This window comes from Panthera tigris, chromosome B2 (assembly GCF_018350195.1).
Source record: "Panthera tigris isolate Pti1 chromosome B2, P.tigris_Pti1_mat1.1, whole genome shotgun sequence".
Lineage (NCBI taxonomy): Eukaryota > Metazoa > Chordata > Mammalia > Carnivora > Felidae > Panthera > Panthera tigris.
Window position 1 is genome coordinate 30,611,771 of NC_056664.1, and position 22,390 is coordinate 30,634,160.

The 22,390-nt window shown below is 48.2% G+C and overlaps 2 protein-coding genes, 1 long non-coding RNA gene and 2 other non-coding genes across 5 annotated transcripts; all 5 read left to right on the forward strand.

The window, feature by feature from the left end:
• Nucleotides 1-264: 264 nt before the first annotated feature.
• Nucleotides 265-12,715, forward strand: LOC122238588 (heat shock 70 kDa protein 1-like). The gene is made up of 2 exons (XM_042986022.1): nucleotides 265-2,155; nucleotides 12,502-12,715. The coding sequence occupies exons 1-2, from the start codon at nucleotides 287-289 to the stop codon at nucleotides 12,508-12,510; spliced, it is 1,878 nt and encodes a 625-aa protein (XP_042841956.1). The 5' UTR covers nucleotides 265-286; the 3' UTR covers nucleotides 12,511-12,715.
• On the forward strand, nucleotides 10,370-12,814 carry LOC102972455 (heat shock 70 kDa protein 1). Its single transcript, XM_042986020.1, has one exon. It carries the CDS (start codon nucleotides 10,585-10,587, stop codon nucleotides 12,508-12,510), a length of 1,926 nt encoding a protein of 641 aa, XP_042841954.1. The 5' UTR covers nucleotides 10,370-10,584; the 3' UTR covers nucleotides 12,511-12,814.
• Nucleotides 12,815-18,804: 5,990 nt separating this feature from the next.
• On the forward strand, nucleotides 18,805-20,946 carry LOC102971684. Its single transcript, XR_447226.3, has 5 exons — nucleotides 18,805-18,967; nucleotides 19,157-19,195; nucleotides 19,416-19,455; nucleotides 20,340-20,546; nucleotides 20,724-20,946. It is a non-coding gene; the product is annotated as an uncharacterized LOC102971684 (long non-coding RNA).
• On the forward strand, nucleotides 19,249-19,311 carry LOC122238951. Its single transcript, XR_006218088.1, has one exon. It is a non-coding gene; the product is annotated as a small nucleolar RNA SNORD48 (small nucleolar RNA).
• LOC122238948 lies at nucleotides 20,175-20,243 on the forward strand. Its single transcript, XR_006218085.1, has one exon. It is a non-coding gene; the product is annotated as a small nucleolar RNA SNORD52 (small nucleolar RNA).
• Nucleotides 20,947-22,390: the final 1,444 nt, after the last annotated feature.

Below are 22,390 nucleotides of genomic sequence, written 5' to 3' on the forward strand. Positions count from 1 at the left end.
GGGCTCGATGAGGCGTTATAAACACAGAGCCGCCCCGTCCCGAAAAACAGCAAGCCTGCAGAGAAACCTGCGGGGTTCAGGCGGTGACCGCTAGCGCAATTTCCGCAGACCGGCTGAGTCGGGCTCCCCGCAAGTTCGAGTTTGCAGCTTCGGAACAGACCGAGTTCCTCGTCGCCTATCCCGACCGACGTTCACAAAGGCTGAACCTCAGCGCCGGGCAAGGGAGCAGGACACCGACATGGCTAAAAACCGCAGCCATCGGCATCGACCTGGGCACCACCTACTCATGCGTGGGGTGTTCCAGCACGGCAAGGTAGAGATCATCGCCAACGACCAGGGCAACCGCACCACCCCCAGCTACGTGGCCTTCACGGACACCGAGCGGCTCATCGGGGATGCGGCCAAGAACCAGGTGGCGCTGAACCCGCAGAACACCGTGTTCGACGCGAAGCGGCTGATCGGCCGCAAGTTCGGCGACCCGGTGGTGCAGTCGGATATGAAGCACTGGCCTTTCCGGGTGATCAACGACGGAGATAAGCCCAAGGTGCAGGTGAGCTACAAGGGGGAGACCAAGGCGTTCTACCCCGAGGAGATCTCGTCCATGGTGCTGACCAAGATGAAGGAGATCGCCGAGGCCTACCTGGGCTACCCGGTGACCAACGCGGTGATCACCGTGCCGGCCTACTTCAACGACTCGCAGCGGCAGGCCACCAAGGACGCGGGGGTGATCGCGGGGCTGAACGTGCTGCGGATCATCAACGAGCCCACGGCCGCCGCCATCGCCTACGGCCTGGACAGGACGGGCAAGGGGGAGCGCAACGTGCTCATCTTTGACCTGGGCGGGGGCACCTTCGACGTGTCCATCCTGACGATCGACGACGGCATCTTCGAGGTGAAGGCCACGGCGGGGGACACCCACCTGGGTGGGGAGGACTTTGACAACAGGCTGGTGAACCACTTCGTGGAGGAGTTCAAGAGGAAGCACAAGAAGGACATCAGCCAGAACAAGCGAGCCGTGAGGCGGCTGCGCACCGCCTGCGAGCGGGCCAAGAGGACCCTGTCGTCCAGCACCCAGGCCAGCCTGGAGATCGACTCCCTGTTCGAGGGCATCGACTTCTACACGTCCATCACGAGGGCGCGGTTCGAGGAGCTGTGCTCGGACCTGTTCCGGAGCACCCTGGAGCCGGTGGAGAAGGCTCTGCGCGACGCCAAGCTGGACAAGGCCCAGATCCACGACCTGGTCCTGGTGGGGGGCTCCACCCGCATCCCCAAGGTGCAGAAGCTGCTGCAAGACTTCTTCAACGGGCGCGATCTCAACAAGAGCATCAACCCCGACGAGGCAGTGGCCTACGGGGCGGCGGTGCAGGCGGCCATCCTGATGGGGGACAAGTCTGAGAACGTGCAGGACCTGTTGCTGCTGGACGTGGCGCCCCTGTCGCTGGGGCTGGAGACGGCCGGCGGCGTGATGACTGCCCTGATCAAGCGCAACTCCACCATCCCCACCAAGCAGACGCAGATCTTCACCACCTACTCGGACAACCAGCCCGGAGTGCTGATCCAGGTGTACGAGGGCGAGAGGGCCATGACGCGGGACAATAACCTGCTGGGGCGCTTCGAGCTGAGCGGCATCCCCCCGGCCCCACGCGGAGTGCCCCAGATCGAGGTGACCTTCGACATCGATGCCAATGGCATCCTGAACGTCACGGCCACGGACAAGAGCACGGGCAAAGCCAACAAGATCACCATCACCAACGACAAGGGCCGGCTGAGCAAGGAGGAGATCGAGCGCATGGTGCAGGAGGCGGAGAAGTACAAAGCCGAGGACGAGGTGCAGCGCGAGAGGGTGTCTGCCAAGAACGCCCTGGAGTCGTACGCCTTCAACATGAAGAGTGCCGTGGAGGATGAGGGTCTCAAGGGGAAGATCAGCGAGGCCGACAAGAAGAAGGTGCTGGACAAGTGCCAGGAGGTCATTTCCTGGCTGGACGCCAACACCTTGGCCGAGAAGGACGAGTTTGAGCACAAGAGGAAGGAGCTGGAGCAGGTGTGTAACCCCATCATCAGCGGACTGTACCAGGGGGCGGGTGGCCCTGGGGCTGGTGGCTTTGGGGCTCAGGCCCCCAGAGGTGGCTCTGGGTCAGGCCCCACCATTGAGGAGGTGGATTAGGAGTTCTTCCCCAGATTGCTCGTGTTTGTTGAGGAGACGGTTGGGATTCATGACTTTTGTATTGCCTTATATATCTGCATTTCATCACCTCTCAACTTTGCAACTTGTTTGCCAAGTTTCGACTGTCTCCTTTGATGAAATGATAAAGTTCCTTTTTTTTTTTTTTTTTTTGTAGAGTCTAAACCTAGCAAGAATTTATACTGCCATCTTTTGTGCATTTTCTTTTTTGTAATATTCATCCCAAACTTGGGCCTTTTTGTTTTGTTGTTTTAACTGTTTTCTGTAGAGTAAATAAACTCAATAATTTGATTATCTTGACTGTTTCTGTGTTTTATTTTGAGGTTAGAAGAATTTGCATAGGTTGTCCTGTTAGTCTAAAGTTGAATGGTAATTTGTATCTTAGATAAAGGTCAGGGATCTGGAGAAGTACGTCTGTATATTGCCTTGTGATCTATTTCTTTCAAGCAAATGGTATCCTTGGGAGAGTTGAAACAAGTGCTTGGTATGAGTGGGTTGGGTCTGTGGATGCAGAAAAAATTACAGGCTACTGACATAGTGGTGTCAAGTTGGTGAGGGGGTTGACCTTATGTAAGGGTGGCCTCAAAAGAGGGGGGAATGGGGATGTTACTGGAGAAGCTGACAAAAAGGAGAGGCAGTTAGGGAGTAAGCCATGCCTGCCTGTTCCTGTAAGTACACCTGATATGTCAGAGCAATGATACATAATCTGGTTTCAGCATGAAAGAACAGGTGAGTCCTAAATCGGTAGTGAGGAAATGTGAGTTCAGGCACTGGCTTGCCCAGTTATGCATATGCCACCCTGATCTCTAGTTCTCATGTGTTAAAATGAAAGGTTTTTTGGTTTTTTTTGTTTTTTGTTTTTTGTTTTTGCCTGGTGCCTCAGCCTTTACTTCTCATTTCCGAGAGGTTACTTAGAAATGTCACATTTCTGGCTTTGGTTATTTACATTTTAAGTACCCGGTATCTTCAAGCAGTTTGTCCTTGAGTTTGGTGCCCCAAGAGAAGGACCCAGTAGTTCAGTGCCCTTATGTACCAGGCACCGTTTTGGGGGCTATGTGTTTATTAACTCTCATTCCACCACACCAAGTTTAGGTAGTGTTTGACTTGCACAGGTGAACATAACAGGGAGATTTAAAAGTTACTGATTTAACTGAAATTACTTCACTGGTTAAAAAAATTTCCAGTTTATGGGGCACCTAGGTGGCTCAGTTGGTTAAGCATCTGACTTCGGCTCAAGTCATGATCTCGCAGTCTGTGGGTTGGAGCCCCTCATCGGCTCTGTACTGACAGCTTAGAACCTGGAGCCTGTTTCAGATTCTGTGTCTCCCTCTCTCTCTGCCCCTCCCCTGTTCATGCTCTGTCTCTGTCTCAAAAATAAACATTAAAAAAAAAAAATTCCAGTTCAGCAAAGGTGTTAAACCTGGATTCCACCTCTGGTTTCCTCAGTTGTTGCCAGGCTGTCCCAAGTCCACAGGGCTTTTGTCTTTTACATGGCTGGTTCTGGGTTATTTCTAACCTAGGTTTCTCAGTCACTACCCATTTGCTTTTATTTTGTGCAATTCTAAACAATTCTATCAGAGAAACAATAGGATTGATAACAAAGGTTTAGTATTTGTTAACTTGGAAAAGGAAGGACCCTGCAGCCCTGTACTAAGAAGACTTACTACAGGCATCCTTCCCACACACTACCTTCCCTTTGAGATGCTTCATATCCCAACTGCTAGCATTCTAGAAATAATTCCCCCCACAATTTCCTTGTTAGAAAATGCCTGCCCACAATTCTCCAGGCTTGATGAGTGAACCCTTTTAAAAATCGATTGCACCTGGGGGTTACAAAGTTGTTTTAGAACAAGATAGAGGGGGTAGGTGGAGATAATTGCAAGCACCCCTGAATTGTGCACTTAACTTTTTTTCAGTGTTTGTTTATTTTTGAGAGAGTGTGTGAGCAGGGGAGGGGCAGAGAGAATTGAGACAGAATCCGAACGAAGCAGGCTCTGAGCTGTCAGCAGAAAGCCTGACATGGAACTTGAACCCACAGTGAGATCATGACCTAAGCTCAGGTTGGACATTCTACCGACTGAGCCACCCAGGTGCCCCTGAATTGTGCACTTTAAAATGGTTTTTATGTTTTGTGAATTTCACTTCAACAAAAAACAAAGAAAAGGTCTCACTCCACATTCCGTAAAAGCATTTTCTTTTTTGTTTTTTGAAGTTTTATTTATTTTGAGTGAGAGAGAATGAGAGCAAGAGAGAGGAAGAGAAAGAATCCCAAACAAGCTCATTGCTATAAGGTCGGAGCCCAATGTGGGGCTTAAACTCATGAACCTTGAGATCATGACCTGAGCCGAAATCCAGTCGAATGCTTAACAGACAGCCACCCAGGTGACCCCATAAAAGCATTTTCTGTGTTCTTCAAAGCCCATCAAACCTTTTAGTAAATAATAGCCTTTGAAGAAAATCAGTGTTATGAGAATGACACATACATGGTAGACCTTGCCCTGGAAGTATGGAAATGGAAATCTACAAGATGCTTAGGCTTGTAGACCATATTATAAAGGCACTTTTAACCTTCAGGAGAGTTGAGCTGTAGGGCTGTGGACTCTAGCCATAGTGTAAATCAATTTTGATGAGGATACGCATTTGCTACAGGACCTCATCTGCCCCTTAGAGCTGCAGTAGCATTTGTGACTGTCATTTACAGATAATACAGTGACTCTTCAGCAACCACTACCACTATTTAGCGGAGAGGTGCAGGGGATAGGCAGGGCAGATTGGAAACGGGTGGAGATTGGGAAGGAACTACCAAACAACTTTGATAAGAGTTTAGGGAAATCTCTAGAAATAACCCTGGACAAAGTAAGTTCCTATGGCTAGTCAAGTTACTAAGTAGGTGCTTTATTAAGAAATCAATATAAGACGTTGTTGCCTGCATACCTTTGCACAGACTGAAATAATCACTTTGTAAAGGCAAGGAGTTAAGGCTAATGAAATTGTAGATTTAAATAAAGTAAAGAGAATGTCAGAGCACCTGGGTGGCTTAGTGGGTTGAGCGTCTGGCTCTTGATTTCAGCTCGGGTCATGATCTCACAGTTTGTTGGGTTCGAGCCCAGAGTCAGGCTCTGTGCTGACAGGCTGACAGAGGGGAGTGTGATTTTCTCGCTCTCTCAAAATTTAAAAAAAAGAGAATGCAGTGTCATCGCTGAAGAAATTTGTGTTTTGGGTAACAGAGGAAACTTGGGAGTAGGGGAGGTACATTGAGGAAAAAGAACTGTGGGTGAGGAAAGAATTTTAAAAATCTAGTACTTTCCCTAATACACCTTTGGGCCTAAGACTGCTTTATTAGCAACATACATACTGTCATTTCTCGTATTTAACAGGATTCTGTCATCAAAAATGAAAAAGATACCAAAATAACAACAAAAAAACCTTTTATACATATGAGAGAAGCGGGCAGGAACATGGGCTTTCGGTAGAAATGGGGTTATTTTAGGTGAGAGGATGATCCTTATAGTAGAGATAAGAAACAGTAACTGACATCAACTTTCAGTCTAATTGAAATCCTAAATACGTCCCCTTGGATCACCTCTTGGGAATCCGCTGCACTGGGACAGATCAATACCACCAGTCCTGCCTCTTTCCTCGAGCCGCTCACAGAAAGCCTAAGGGGTCGGGGCGCACAGGGAATTCCGGACATCGGGGTGAACCCAACCCGCCCCACCATCCCTGTCGGGCCCAGTCAAGGATCGGAAGATCGGGCACAACCGGGAAGCATTGAGGCAGGGGGAAGAAGGTGTCCAGAAGACGAGAATCACTTCCGAGGGCCTTTAAATGGGGAACTAGAGCCAGGAGGTGAAGGTGAGGCGGCGACAGGGCAAGGCCACCGGGTGCGTCTCCGCCGCACGTCCTCGCCAGGCCCCGGGTGCGTTCGCCTCGGGCTGTGTGGGGACCTTCTCTTCTGGCGTCTGGCCACCCAATTCGTCCGGCCTAATCGTAGGAGTTACGAGACTTTCCAGTGTTTTCGTCGCATAAATTAGCTAGTGTGAGAAATACTCTGAAGCTCTCGCCTTTTTTCTCCTTTAACCCCGTTTTGGAAAAAAACAAGCACAAAACCCCGGTACCGGCCAGGCAATTCTGCGGCCAGTCCCGCCAGTTAGGCCCCAGCGGCGGCCTCCGCGCTCTGCGGCCCCGCCCCCGCCGGCTGGCGCCCCCGCCCTCTCCGGGTGGCGCTCTACGCTCTCTTTCACCGCTGTCCCGAACTTTCTGGAGTTTTCTGGGTTCCAGGGCGGAGACTGACTCGTAGGAAAACTCTTCAACAAACTGCCTCATCCAAGTCTCCCCACACCCTCAACCCCGCTAACTCCCGCCCTAGAAAATCAAGCTTAGTCATCTCTCTATATTTAATTTCCAGAAAATTCTGTGAACTCTGTCCCAGCCTAGCCATAGTAACAGGGCTCCCTGCTTTCCCCTTTGCGAGGGAACCTTCTGTTATGAAGGGAAGGGGAGGCAGGGCTGGGAGAGCTGGAAGGGTGGGAAAGGTAGGAGTGGGCGGTGGGGTTGGGATGGTCAGGAGTCAGAAGTGGCAGCCCAGAGAGAGGAGTCCCTGGCTGGTCACATAGCCCCGTGGTGTCCCTAATGTGCTCTGTCAGAGCCCTGACATTCACTTCACTCCCTTTTGTGGCCATTTGTTTTCCTCTTCAGAGAATGAAAGGGATAGGATGCCTGTGCCAGCCCTGAGAGAAGTTCAAAATGGGAAATATGAGGACCTGTAGGTTCAATCCCCTGTTCTATAATTAGCTGAGTGACCAGACCAAGCCACTGAACCACTGATCCTTTGTGTTCCTCTCTGAAAATGAAAAGGTTTGCCTGAATGGCCTCTGCCTGAAAATCTTAAGATAGTTTCTCCAGCAAACTGAAAGTAATGCCATTGTCCTGGCAGTTGTCCCCAACCTCATAGGCAACTCAACAGGAAAGACTTGAGATGTCAGACCTGAGTACGGGATCCCTGCTAAGAAGCGAGAAGGGAGCAAATTTCAGAGCACTACTCTGTCACAGGCACAGAACTAAGGCCTTAGAAGCATTATGTTATTAATCACTGATGCCTACCATCCTATAAAATAGATTCTGTTGATTCTATTTTAGAGATAGAGACTTTTGTAATTTAGGTAACTTACAAGCATTTCCTTGTGAAGAAGGAGGAAGAAGAGGAAGAAGCAAACAAACAAACAAAAACCAAAAAACAAAACAGTCTGAACAAGGAAATAGAGTCAGATACAAACCTGGGTATGTCTCAGTTTTTTCCAAGCTGCTGGAAATCTGCAGCTTTCCCAGGTCACTGCAGCTTTTGCCACCGACTTGTTAAAAATGCCTGGTTCTAGGTTTCCTAGCAGTTACCTCTTTTGTTTTTTTCTGGCTAACCTTAGAATTATACCATCTTTTAAAACTGAAAGAACTGAGGAGAAAACAGTAAAGTTTGAGAAACTGCAGGGAAAAAGGAGAAGAAAAAAGAACCCGCAGCAGCTTCAGGGTGATAAAGGCTCCCCTCCTCCATACTTCCTGCCGCCAGCAGTCAACGTTCTCGGCTCTCCCTCTCCTGTCTCCCCACTCCCCGCTTAGTTAAGTACCTGACAGTTCCACCAGCTTGAGGAAACCTGATACTCTATCCTTTCAAATGCCAAACCCGATAAAACCTAATTGCAAACTTAGTCAAAGTAAAATTCTAGAAAATTTCTTGGGGTTCTTACAGTCACTTTAGACACCAGTTAAACCTGTGACTGGGTTTTTGCCTTGGAAGGCATCCAGTGTAAAAGACAAAATCCAGGAGACACTCTCCTTGCCAGGAAATGAAAAGGAATATAGATGTTTCAGTTTCCAGACCAGTCCACAGAGAGAGAGTTAACTCAAAAGGTAGGTCAACTATAGAGTGTAGGTTTCTGATTCATGGAAAACAGCATTTGTAATGGATCTTTTTCTGCTGTGCCAACAGCAGCAAGATTTGAACCCCTATCACCATGTCTACCTGCCAGGCGGTGGGTACAGTGATGTCCTTTGCTTCCAGCCAATAAAGTTTAAACTGCAGATCTGGAAAGAAGGAAGGAATAAATCCAGAACTGCCGCTAGTAGCAGGTAATGGCAGGGAAGCTTCCAGAGGGAGGAGGTGAGATTAAGGGCCCCTAGAAGTGTTGACACATTGGGCACCTATAATGGAAGCTTGGGGAGTTGCCAGAGATCGCATAAAGAAATGGAAAATTCCGTAAGTTTGACCAGTTTGACCAGATTAGGAGATGACTCATTAGGGAGCCACAACTGAACGTAAAAAAAGTTATCACTTGCCTGCACAAACACACACAGGATTGTGAAAGCAATTCCAATTGAGCAAAAATGTTCAAAAGCAAGATTCCTTCAGTTCATCAAAAACTGCCTTCCCATATAAAAACAAATAAACAAACACTGTTTTCTCTCATTGTGTTAGGTTTTCTGTGTTCAACTATGTGGGTACAGCAATGTGTCTATTTTTGGTGGGTTGTGAACCTGGTATTATTTAATGTCACTTCCAGTTCACGCGCCCAACAACTGCTGGTCTTACATATCCACAAAGAATTTTTTATTTTTATTTTTTTAAGATTTATTCATTTTTGAGAGAGAGAGAAAGAGAGAGAGCGTGAGCAGGAGAGGGGTAGAGACAGAAAGGCACAGAATCTGAAGCAGGGTCCGGGCTCTGTGCTGACAGCTCAGATCCTGACTAGGGGCTGGAAATCAGGACCACAAGATCATGACATGAGCTGAAGTCCAACGTTTAACCAACTGAGCCAGCCAGGTGCCCAAGAACTTTTTTTTAAAGGCCAAAATGATCAAATGTGTTTGTATTTAAAGGAGAGAGGAAAACATGCAGAAAGTTGGAATCTAGGATAGAAAACTAAGTGGGTGGATTAAATGCATGACAAATAATCTTAAATTTTAAAGGAGCTGTAAGTAGAACCTGGGTCCGGCCAACCCCTCCCACCTTCCAGCATCATCCCGACCAGTGTGCTTAACAGGGACCACCTGCAACCAGCTGTGGCTTATACTATTAAAGACTAAACATCCTCACCTCTCCCTTGCCGACTCACCTCCCTCTGCATTTCATTTAAAAAGGAGGGCCAGCCTACGGGGGACAGAGGGCAGAAGATCGAATTCTGGGGTCTGAGTATGAACCGGGAATTAACAGGCAAACCCTCTGGGAATGGGGTGGCCCAGACCCCCCAGCTTGATAGAGGAGGGAAATGGAGAAGCCCCAAAGTCTTAAAGACAGCTGAAGTCCCACGGAAACTTTTTTCTTCCTCTGGCCCGAGCCCCGCCCAACGCGAAGGGGAGCAGCGGATCCCAGCCCTAGCCTACCCCTTCCCCTGCCCCACCCTTCCCCCTCCCCCCCGCCCTTGACCCAGCACGTTCCTTCTGGGGCACTGGGGACGTTCTCCAGTTTAAGAACCAATTGTTTACTTAAGTGTTTTTCTTTTAAAAATTCAAATTCTCCCATCCCCAGGTATTTCAACCGTGTAGGTTAGAGACGATGTCAAAACTATATTGCATTATCTCTTTCCTTCTCATTTCTACTTTAAATCGAAAGTGGGGAAAAACGCCACGGCTGGCTAAGGCAATCCTCAGGCAGCTCAGGCCTTTGGACCAATGCACCAGCGGGCCTAAACGCGACCCTATCCGTCAGCGCCACAATCCAATCAGAGTCTCTTTGACCCGCCGATACCCCACCCACTTCGAGAAACTTGGGAACTTTACGTATTTGGGGTATCCCTGGGAGTCGTGTATTCCTTAACCTTAATCTTAAACCGCAAAACTAGTTTGAACCCCAGGCGGCTCTCACTGGCCTGCGATTATAAATGCTAGTCTTTCTAGTCAATTTCAAAGTCCGTGGACAGCATCGCTGGGAGGTACCGAGACTGGGTGGGCGGAGCCAACAACCGCCCTTCCCAGCTCCTCTCCTCCCTCCCCTTAGGACTCGGGTCCCTTCCCAAGAATCCGAGAAGAGTCTGGAGAGTTCTGGGAGGGGCGGCACCCAGAACGCTGATTGGTCCCAGAAAGCCTGGAGGCAGGACGCGATGCGAAACCGCTGGAATATTCCCGGCCTGGCAGCCCCGCAGAGCTCCGTGATTGGCTGAGGACAGAAAAGGTGGGGCTCGATGAGGCGTTATAAACACAGAGCCGCCCCGTCCCGAAAAACAGCAAGCCTGCAGAGAAACCTGCGGGGTTCAGGCGGTGACCGCTAGCGCAATTTCCGCAGACCGGCTGAGTCGGGCTCCCCGCAAGTTCGAGTTTGCAGCTTCGGAACAGACCGAGTTCCTCGTCGCCTATCCCGACCGACGTTCACAAAGGCTGAACCTCAGCGCCGGGCAAGGGAGCAGGACACCGACATGGCTAAAACCGCAGCCATCGGCATCGACCTGGGCACCACCTACTCATGCGTGGGGGTGTTCCAGCACGGCAAGGTAGAGATCATCGCCAACGACCAGGGCAACCGCACCACCCCCAGCTACGTGGCCTTCACGGACACCGAGCGGCTCATCGGGGATGCGGCCAAGAACCAGGTGGCGCTGAACCCGCAGAACACCGTGTTCGACGCGAAGCGGCTGATCGGCCGCAAGTTCGGCGACCCGGTGGTGCAGTCGGATATGAAGCACTGGCCTTTCCGGGTGATCAACGACGGAGATAAGCCCAAGGTGCAGGTGAGCTACAAGGGGGAGACCAAGGCGTTCTACCCCGAGGAGATCTCGTCCATGGTGCTGACCAAGATGAAGGAGATCGCCGAGGCCTACCTGGGCTACCCGGTGACCAACGCGGTGATCACCGTGCCGGCCTACTTCAACGACTCGCAGCGGCAGGCCACCAAGGACGCGGGGGTGATCGCGGGGCTGAACGTGCTGCGGATCATCAACGAGCCCACGGCCGCCGCCATCGCCTACGGCCTGGACAGGACGGGCAAGGGGGAGCGCAACGTGCTCATCTTTGACCTGGGCGGGGGCACCTTCGACGTGTCCATCCTGACGATCGACGACGGCATCTTCGAGGTGAAGGCCACGGCGGGGGACACCCACCTGGGTGGGGAGGACTTTGACAACAGGCTGGTGAACCACTTCGTGGAGGAGTTCAAGAGGAAGCACAAGAAGGACATCAGCCAGAACAAGCGAGCCGTGAGGCGGCTGCGCACCGCCTGCGAGCGGGCCAAGAGGACCCTGTCGTCCAGCACCCAGGCCAGCCTGGAGATCGACTCCCTGTTCGAGGGCATCGACTTCTACACGTCCATCACGAGGGCGCGGTTCGAGGAGCTGTGCTCGGACCTGTTCCGGAGCACCCTGGAGCCGGTGGAGAAGGCTCTGCGCGACGCCAAGCTGGACAAGGCCCAGATCCACGACCTGGTCCTGGTGGGGGGCTCCACCCGCATCCCCAAGGTGCAGAAGCTGCTGCAAGACTTCTTCAACGGGCGCGATCTCAACAAGAGCATCAACCCCGACGAGGCAGTGGCCTACGGGGCGGCGGTGCAGGCGGCCATCCTGATGGGGGACAAGTCTGAGAACGTGCAGGACCTGTTGCTGCTGGACGTGGCGCCCCTGTCGCTGGGGCTGGAGACGGCCGGCGGCGTGATGACTGCCCTGATCAAGCGCAACTCCACCATCCCCACCAAGCAGACGCAGATCTTCACCACCTACTCGGACAACCAGCCCGGAGTGCTGATCCAGGTGTACGAGGGCGAGAGGGCCATGACGCGGGACAATAACCTGCTGGGGCGCTTCGAGCTGAGCGGCATCCCCCCGGCCCCACGCGGAGTGCCCCAGATCGAGGTGACCTTCGACATCGATGCCAATGGCATCCTGAACGTCACGGCCACGGACAAGAGCACGGGCAAAGCCAACAAGATCACCATCACCAACGACAAGGGCCGGCTGAGCAAGGAGGAGATCGAGCGCATGGTGCAGGAGGCGGAGAAGTACAAAGCCGAGGACGAGGTGCAGCGCGAGAGGGTGTCTGCCAAGAACGCCCTGGAGTCGTACGCCTTCAACATGAAGAGTGCCGTGGAGGATGAGGGTCTCAAGGGGAAGATCAGCGAGGCCGACAAGAAGAAGGTGCTGGACAAGTGCCAGGAGGTCATTTCCTGGCTGGACGCCAACACCTTGGCCGAGAAGGACGAGTTTGAGCACAAGAGGAAGGAGCTGGAGCAGGTGTGTAACCCCATCATCAGCGGACTGTACCAGGGGGCGGGTGGCCCTGGGGCTGGTGGCTTTGGGGCTCAGGCCCCCAGAGGTGGCTCTGGGTCAGGCCCCACCATTGAGGAGGTGGATTAGGATCCTTACCTTCCTGACTCGTATTTCTTTCCAAGTCGAGGTGACCTGAGGACCTTGCTATCACACTGTATTTTTTCCTACTTCCAGTTTTCTGTTATTTCAATTTATTCTAAAGTTAGGTTGTAACCTGATAATGTTTGTCTTTATTATTTCCTTGTGATATACTAGTGTTTTTAGTAGAGTTTTTGCCTTGAAAGTAAGTTGGTGCTTTTTTTCCCTCCTCTGTAAAATGAGCAAACACTGCCACCCTCTGTCCAATTTTGCTTTGTAAACACCGGAAGTCATGGAATGGCTTTTTTTTTTTTTTTTTAACAATTTGTATACTTCATGATGAAAAATAAAATGTTACAAATACAAGTCTATTTTTATTTGAGGGGGGATAGCGGACCTTTCTTGGAATGTCTGAATTTCATAGGCTGAAAAATACAGTACTTCTGAAGGGAGGTACACTATGAGGAGCTGTGACTTCGGCTATTTATTTTAAGACTTAATTGTAGGTTTTAAATTATATCTGTGCTAGAAAACAAAATTTCAGCTGCCCATTTTTGTGGGTGACACTTTTTTTAGGGGAAAAGGGGATGGGAGCTGCAAAAATGGTTTTGGGGAGAACTTCTGGGTTAAAGGCAGTGTTGAGAGATGTTCACGGTTCTTTACTCTCACACTTAACGTGTGCAGAGCCCTTAATTTGTCACTTCTGAGCTGTGAGTCTTAGTCTTTTATTTGAGTTATAAATTATTTTAGAGGTGTGCAAAACAGCAAAAATGAGATGCAGATTCACACTCTAGGGTTGTAAATGCCAGCTGGGTGACCAAGTGTAAATTATTTAACCTCGATTTGGGTTGTCTCATTTTAAAATATTTTGTCAGAATGACCTCCCTTTTTTTAACTTTTTTTTTTAATTTACATCCAAATTAGTATATAGTGAAGCAATGACTTCAGTAGATTCCTTAATGTGACCTCCCTTTTTTTAAATTAAAATTTTTTCTTAAATGTTTTTGAGAGAGCAATGGAGTGCGAACAGGGGAGGGAAAGAGAGAAAGGGAGACACAGAATCTGAAGCAGGATCCTGGCTCTGAGCTATCCGTGCAGAGCCTGATGAGAGGCTCCAGCCCACAGACCTCGAGATCATGACCTGAGCTGCAGTCGGTCACTTAACCGACTGATCTACCCAGGCACCCCCAGTACAACTTCACTTTTAAAGATCTAAATCATTTTGAGCAGAAACGTGGCATAGACCAGTAACATTTTTTGCCATGGTCACCCTTGCTGCAGTTATCAAGCACATGAAGACCAAGATTCTGAGGATTTGGGAGGCATGACAATTGATGAAGAAGCTTGGGGCAAACTGAGGGCAAAATACAGGCTGGCACACAACACTCCATCCCCAGGTGGAATATGTGTGATACTCCTCACTCCTGGATACCTGAGAACAAAGGAAAGTGCTTGCCATGGTAATGTGGGAAACTAACAAGTCCTTGGAACTTGCAGAGTGACATGGCTCTAGGAACTACGTTGCCTCAGTGATAACACTTTGCTGGGGGCAAAAGAGAACCCTAGCTTAACATTATCCCAACCTCAAGGATCCTGTAAATCTACTTCCTTTATCTTAACTGCCCCAAGATATATGCTGGGAATCATATTCCAAGCTTATGCCCCCACCCCATATACATCTGAATGGTCTCTTGACTGGGGTTTTATTAAGCGGTAATAAATGGTGTTTCCCTAGCAACAGCTAGTCCCTCAAGGTACTGGAAACCTTGCTTCCAAAATTCTTAGAGACTTGCTCTATCCCTGACCCCCACCCAACCTGAGGATATAAAATGTTACCAGTCAGGACACCAGTGCAGCTCTTCCTGCCCATAGGTCCTGTCCGCATGGTTTAATAAAATCACCTTTTTTGCACTAAAGTCATCTTCAAGAATTCTTTCTTGGTTGTCGGCTCAAGACCACCCCACGGTCACCCTAAATAACTTTATAATGAGGCAACTTCTGTGCTTTCCCCCAGTAATCTTCAGTAATTTCTATCTCCCCATCTTCTAAATCAGGTGTCCTAAAGTTTTTTCATAGATTAGCATGTGAGAGTGGTCACCTCAACTACATCCAGGGCAAAATTAGCAACAAATGCTGTTTTTTTTTCCACACTGCCTGAACACCATTGGCATTGGGTTCCTGTCCGGTTCTAAGTGATGGTTTTACCCCAGTTTTAACGATCAGTAACCTCTTTGTCCTTTTTATGGACAATCTCAAAACCAGAGGAATTTAAAGTAAGATCAAATTTAATTAAGAAGGAGAAGGAGCTGAAAGCTGGGTACAGGATACAGCTGGGAAGATCAAGGAAATGGGCTTTCTTCCCATTACAAGCTCTTCCCCAGGGGGTTCTTCCTGCCAGAGCAGTTAGATGTCCTTAACATTTTCTTTAGCCTGATAGAATCTCAACCTCTACCTCCCCAAAACTGAGCCTGGAAATAACTACTCCAAAATAAAAACAAATTGAAGCTCAAGTTCTGTTTTTCAATAAATCTGCACCCTCTGGGAAAATCAAACATTTTAGGAATTACAAAATATAGGAAGCTCTCCTTGAAAGCTTGTAAAGGAAATGGAATATAGTAAGTTCTTTTGGTTCCTGGGCCAATTCTCAAAGGCTTGTTTTACTCAGAAAAATAGATGAACTATAACACTGTAGCTTCCTATCATAGAATATGGTAAATGTAGTTTTAACTGCAGCAGCAGCAGCAGCAGCAGCAGAAATTGGGTTTGTTAGGGTTTTTTTGTTTGTTTTTTGTTTTCCTGTAACCTGGCAGGTAAGATAGGGAATAAGTAGCTGCAAGCTATTGGAAACATGTTTCTCCAACTTAGTGGTATACTAAAATCAGTGGGGGAAGCTAAAAAAAATACTGCTGCCAGGCCTCCACCAGGAGTCAGAATCTTTGGGAGTGGGCTAAGGCATTGTATGGAAGTAAAGCTGTCTGAGTGTTTCTAATGTGCAGCCAATAGTGGAGAAAAATGATCACATCAGAGGCTATTGCTGATTACATTTTTAGAGGGCTGGGGCATGGAAGAGGGGGGAAGGTGTCTGCTAGTGGGAACAGCCCTTGGCGGTAATGGGCTTTCTACAGTGAATGGGAGCCTGAGGCTTGAAAGGCCTAGAAGTGTTGATTCACTGGCAGCAGCAGTGATAGAGGTTAGGGAAATCTCCAAGGACAGCTTGATGGGTCAAAAAAGAGAATCCCTGAGGCTGGGAAGTGGTTCTTTAGGAAGCAACATCAGAATATGGTAATTCAGGGGCACCTGGCTGGCTCAGTCCAGAGAGCTTGTAATGCTTGGGGTGGCTGGGTGGCTCAGTTGGTTGAGCATCTGATCTCGCAGTTCATGAGGTCAGGCTCTGCTCTGTACTGACAGCTCAGAGCCTGGAGCCTGCTTCAGAGTCTGTGTTTTCCCCTCTCTCTGTACCTCCCCCACTTGCATTCTTTCTCTCTCTCAAAAATAAATGAACATTAAAAAAAATTTTTTTTAATAAAAATAAAAAGGTGAACATTTAACTCTTGATCTTGGGGTCCTAAGTTTGAACCCCATGTTGGATGTAGAAATTACTAAAATAAAATAAAAAACAAAAATTTTTTAATGTTTATTTATTCTTGAGACAGAGACAGAGCGTGAACAGGGGAGGGGCAGACAGACAGGGAGACACAGAATCTGAAGCAGGCTCCAGGCTCTGAGCTGTCAGCACAGAGCCCGATGCGGGGCTTGAACCCACGAAGTGTGAGATCATGACCTGAGCCGAAGTCAGACGCTTTACCGACTGAGCAACCCAGGTGCCCCTAAAAAACAAATGTTAAAAAAAAGAAAAGAGACTCCCCAATTTTTTTTTTTTTTTAATATGAGAATTCATTAGCTACTGGTACACATACACATTTTGGAACTTAAAGCAAAGTCTACTTTGCAGCATCAACTGTGGGCGAAACTCAGCCCCTAAGAGTTGAGAAATGTATCAAGTGAACAAGTGAATACTGCAGGATTCTTGGAAGAGATTTTTTGTTTCTTTTTTATTTTTATTATTTAAAAAAATTTTTTTTAATGTTTATTTTTGAGAGAGAGAGACAGAGCATGAGGTGGGGGGAGCAGAGGGAGAGGGAGACACAGAATCCAAAGCAGGCTCCAGGCTGTCAGCACAGGGTCGAACGCAGGACTCGAACTCACAGACTGTAAGATCATGACCTGAGTCGAAGTCGGATGCTTAACCGACCGAGCCACCCAGGTGCCCCTTTATAGCCAATGTGGAGATCAAACTCAAGACCCCAAGATCAAGAGTCTCATGCTCTCCCAGCTGAGCCAGCCAGGTGCCCCTGGGAAGAGATTTTTTTTTTTTTTAAGCAGTTGTATTTTTTATGTTAGAGGAGAGAGAGCTTTCGTGAGCAGGGGAGAGAGACAGAAGGAGGAAGAGAGACACTCTCAAGCACACCCCGTGCTCAGCGTTCAGCATGGAACCAGATGCGGGACTCAGTACCACGATCCCAGGATCACTGCTTGAGCCAAAATCAAAGCTCAGAAGTACTCAACTGACTGAGCCACTCAGGTGCTCCTGGGAAGACATTTTTTTGATGGAAGTCTGAAACCTTGGGGCAAGATGGAAAGATTATTGCAGAAGTAAGAGGATATATTTTCTGCACCCACAATGGCCTTCTTCTGCATTTTAATCTGTGTCCACTGTGCCTAATTATGGGACTTAAGAAGAAGACTGGGGCACCTGGGTGGCTCAGTTAAACATCTGACTCTTGCTTTCAGTTCAGGTAGTGATTTCACAGTTGCTGGGTTTGAGCCCTGCATGGCAGACTCTACGCTGGTAGTGCAGAGCCTGCTTGGGATTCTCACTCTCCCTCGGTCTCTGATACTTCCCTGCTCGCTCGCTCTCTCAAAATAAATAAACATTAAAAAAAAAATAACGATAAGGGGCGCCCGGGTGGCTCAGTCGGTTAAGCCTCTGGCTTTGGCCAGGTCATGATCTCCCAGTTCGTGGGTTCAAGTCCCATGTAGGACTCTGTGCCGGCAGCTCAGAGCCTGGAACCTGCTTCAGATTCTGTGTTTCCCTCTCTCTAGGCCCCTTCCCTGCTTACTCCCTGACACACTCTCTCTCTCAAAAATAAATACAAATAAAATAAAATAAGACTGATTTTGGGAGTGCCTGGCTGGCTGGGTAGAGCATGTGACTCTTGATCTTGGGGTCATGAGTTCGAGCCCCACCTTCGGTATAGAGATTACTAAAAACAAAAATGATTTTGTATGATGTGGAACCCCCAACTCATATATTCCTTTCTCATAAAAGATGAAGAGGCCAACATACATCACCAAACACTAACTACATTTATAAATGAGGAGGTATAGAAGGGTCCATCCAGGAAGGTGGGATTTGGGATAATTTATGAGTTGATGGCCTCTTAATAGAGGCCAAGAGCAAATGACCAGATTTCTGGGGGAGAAAAACTAGCAAAGGGAGAACAGGGCCTGGCTGTTGCTACAGCACCCCTATTTGTTTTGCTTCTAACCCTCCTGAGATATATGGTTCTATTTAGAGTGTACTGAACACGTCTACCATTTCTGGCCAACTTCCAGTCCATGAACTGCTCATAAAGAGGACAGGAAACGAACTGGGAGTAGTTTCATGGGTATAGTAGGATAAAGTTCTGCAGATAGGTTGCACAACAACGTGATACATTCAACACTACTGAACTGTACACTTAAAAGGTTAGATTTTTTTTTTAAGTTATCAAATGGTCTATGTTAAAAAACTGTTTATTGTATGTTATTTATATCTTAATAAAGCTGTTAAAAAAAAAAAGACACTAAGGTTAATATGACTGATAGGTCTGCGGGCTGGAGTGGGCGGTGAATTCAGATTTCGCTGGCTAGACAGAGCAGGTGACAGTCTCTGAGCGTGACCAGGACCCCGAACTGGTGAGGACGAGGGAGGAGTTACTCCAGCGGGGACTTGTCAGCCCGGGAAGCTAATAAGGAAAAGCACTCGGCTGCGCAGGCTTTCAGCTGCGCAGGCTTCCTGCCGCGCCAGGGACTGTCTCCGGCCCGGCCGATGGAGAGACGGTCATCTGTCTTTTGTTTTTCAAAATTAACAAAATAGGTCTGAATTATTTGCCCGGAAGAGTGTGAAACATTCACTCCTGGCCTCTCTTTCACTTGCTTTATTCTTGTTTGAACGAAGGGGAAAATGCCGTGGGTCGAACAGGCATCGACGAAGACAGCCATACCCGTCAGGCCCCCGACCCCACGTCGCCATAAATAGCCGGGACTCCGCCATTACAGTTCTCTGTGCGATGCACTTGCTTTTGGAGAATGTCCGCGTGCTGTGTTGCGCCGGGGGGGGGGGGGCTGCTCTGGCGCCATCCCCTACGCCAGGGGGAGGCGGCGGCCCCGGCGACCTGCGCTGTCTCTGCCAAGCTTCCTTCGTGTAGGTATCTCGGGTTCCTGTTGGGTGAGGGGACTGCAGCCTCGGGCTGAGCAGGATGAACTGCCATTACAGACTAGAGTTTCTGATGTGTACGTGACGCCATCGTTTGGAACTGACCCAGCCCAGGGCAGGGGGGGTACTCGGCTGGGGTTGCCCCCGGCCCCTGCTGACTCATGGGTTTCTTCCCAGGGCCCTGGTCTTCGCAGGCTGGTTCGCAGCGCCACGAAGGTGAGTGGATTGTGCGAGATGGAATGGCTGGCGGTGGCCTTGGGGAAGACGGGGGTGATGATGAACCCAGGTGATTCTGAGTGTCTCGCTGACGCCGTCACCGCAGCGCGCTGACCATCTCCCTCCCCCGGGCTGGGTCTTCCTGGTACCTGTGCTGGGGAGAAGCTCGTGGCCAAAAAACACAAGTGTGGCTTATCTCTGTGTTTCATTTTTCCACTAGGTGTTTTAAGGTGCTCGCCATGTGTTACCCTTGAATAAAGGTGAGTATTAGGTGTGAGATTCTTCTCCGTGCTTCTCAGACTGTTTTGATCCCAGAACACTCTTTTCATGGGGTCACTGTGAAGTCTTTTTTTTTTTTTTTAACGTTTATTTCTGAGAGAGGGAGACAGCATGAAGGGGTGCAGAACCTGATTGATGGCCAGCTCGAACCCATGAGCTGTGAGATCACTACCAGAGCCGAAGTCCCGTGCTTAACCGACTGAGCCACCCAGGCATCCCAATGTTTTATTAATTTTTAAGAGAGCACGAGTGTGATGGGAAAGAGAGGGAGACCCAGAATCTGAAACAAGCTTCTGGCTCTGAGCTGCCAGCACAGAATCTGATGTGGGGCTTGAGCCCACGAACCCTGAGATCGTGACCTGAGCCAAAGTCCGATATGCCACCCAGACTGAGCCACCTAGATGTCCTTCTTGAACTTTTAAAAAAAAAATTTTGGTAACTTTTTATACATTTGCCTAATTGTGGTTAAACCTGCCTCCTTACTGTACATTCTGTATTCCCCAGTGGAGGTTTTTTGGTTCTGTGTGTGTGCACACACACAATCCTGGATTTTTTTTCACTGTAATTTAACTTTTGCGCTTGCCATTTCTGCACTCTTCTTTTGCTGCATCCTTATTTATATTGGATGAAAGACCATTGTCTTTCAGTGTATTAAATCGCTTCTCAGAATCGCCTGCCTTCATCCAGGTCTCCCTAAATTGGGAATGATGATTGTCTCAGACTAGAGTCTCTGATGCTGGGCTTGATGTCAAAAATTAAGTTCTGACTCATTTGGAGAACTGGATGCTTGGGTCTGAGAAGGGGCCAACAGGAGGGCCTTTAAATTTGCTTGTGCTTCTCGATGGTTGTCTTTTTACTTTTCTAGCCTGATTATTCTAGAAGCCTACTTGGGGCAGTGCCCTTTCACAGATCAGTGTCTAATCTGGTGACTGAAGGGCTGAAGTTGGGAACTTAGCCTCTTGGAGAAGTGCTGTTGAGACTTCTGGGTCACCTAGATAGTGGCTCCTGCCACTTGAATCTTTGGGCTGCAATGAGGAGTGAAGAGCCATGTCCTTTCTCCCTGGCTCCTATGGTGAGTACCAGTTTCTCTTCAGCCCCAGAATGGTAATGGTAACTTTCTTGGACCATTAACATTTCTCTGAGGATATTTGAAACCACGAATCACTCCTGCTTTCTCTACCCACCCAAGTTCATGCTTTAATTCTAGTTGTGTGCGTGTTTCTAATAGATGTTCTTTTATGAATTTCAGGATTTTGCTAACGAGAGGATGTGTCTTATTTGGTGTTGAGCAAATCCTAGGAACTTCATCTAGCTGTCCTGCATTAACCTGTGAGCAGCTTTGAACTTGAGAAAAAAAACTGCATAGAAGTTTTGAGATCTTTAAATATCATTCAGACCACTTTGCTTCATTGTAATCAAATACTTGGTCTTGTCAAAAGGATTCTAATAAAATGCTTTAGTGCAAAGTAAAAGTTTGGTTTTTGTATAAGCAAAGTCGTACAAAAAGATTTAGGGAAGTGAAAGGTAACTTTGTGAATGAGCATCACAGTTGACCTCTAGCTATGTCTCTTCGCAGCTATATACAAGATAAAAAAACTAGGTTGACGCTAACATTAAGCATTTCTGGGTGGTCTGCCATAGGATTCTAATGGGTTAGATGTACTTAACAAGTAGTGAAGATTTTTAGGATGTCGAAATGTTAACACAGGCACTTAGCTTGCGTTCAGCTCAGGTCATGATCACCAGTTTGTGAGTTTGAACCCTTCGTCTGGCTTTTTGCTGTGCACCTGGAGCCTGCTTCAGATTCTGTGTCTCTCTCCCCTCCCCCCCACTTTGTCTCTTTCAAGAATAAGTATTAAAGTTAAAAACAACAAAACATGGTCACCACTGTGGCTCAGTGGGTTTAGTGCCTGACTTTGCCTTGGGTTATGATCTCATAGTTCGTGGGTTCAAGCTCACTGGTGTCAGCATGGTGCCCACTTTGGATCCTCTGGACCCTTCTCTTTGTCCCTCCCCTGCTTGCACTGTCTCCAAAATAAATATTAAAAAAAAACAAACCCATGCTTGTGCTAGTTGCCAGGGGCTGGGGAAAGGGGTAAATGGAGTTTAATGGATATAGAATTTCAGTTTACAAGATAAAGAATTCTGGAGGTAGATGGTGGTGTTGATTGCTTAGTATTACTGAAATGTGTGCTTAAAAATGGTTAAGATGGTAAGTTTTATGTGTAGCCGACCACAGTAAAAATTGGGGAAAAAAGCAGATCCATATTTGGACTATTTCAAAGATGGTTTCTTACCCACCAGCGTGTACAAATTTGTGTTGTTTTAAGATTATATTATAAATTACCCAGTTCCTAGGAGGAGGGCATTTAGGTTTCTAGTCATGCTATATACCCTGTTATTTGTACCCATTTGAAGTTGTGTTGTAGAATAATACATTTCAAAAGTAAAATTTGAAAGGGTTTAATAAGCAAAACAATGCATGGTATATTTCATACCAGTTTATGCTTGTGGCCTCAGTGTCCATAAGATTGCCTGTCTACCCTATACCTATCATCACTACTCCCAGTTGTAACAGTTTTAGCACGGGTTTGGTTCTATCTATTACCTCATTCTTTTGTTTTGTTTTGTTTTTTAATTTTGAGAGAGCGTAAGGGAGGGGCATCTCTTTTTTGTTTAAAGTTTATTTTTGAGAGAGAACGGGAGCAGGTGAGGGACAGAGAGAGGGAGACAGAATCTGAAGCAGGCTCCAGGCTCTAAGCAGTCAGCACAGAGCCTCATGTGGGGCTCAAACGCAAACTGCGAGATCATGACCTGTACCAAAGTCGGACACTTAACCAACTGAGCCACCTAGGAGTCCCCAACTCCTCTTTAAAACATTTGCTACTGGGGCGCCTGGGTGGCTCAGTCAGTTAA

What these genes read in the sequence shown, in the direction of transcription:
- LOC122238588 (XM_042986022.1), top strand. Translation starts at nt 287, where the DNA reads ATGCGTGGGGTGTTCCAGCACGGCAAGGTAGAGATCATCGCCAACGAC.
- LOC102972455 (XM_042986020.1), top strand. Translation starts at nt 10,585, where the DNA reads ATGGCTAAAACCGCAGCCATCGGCATCGACCTGGGCACCACCTACTCA.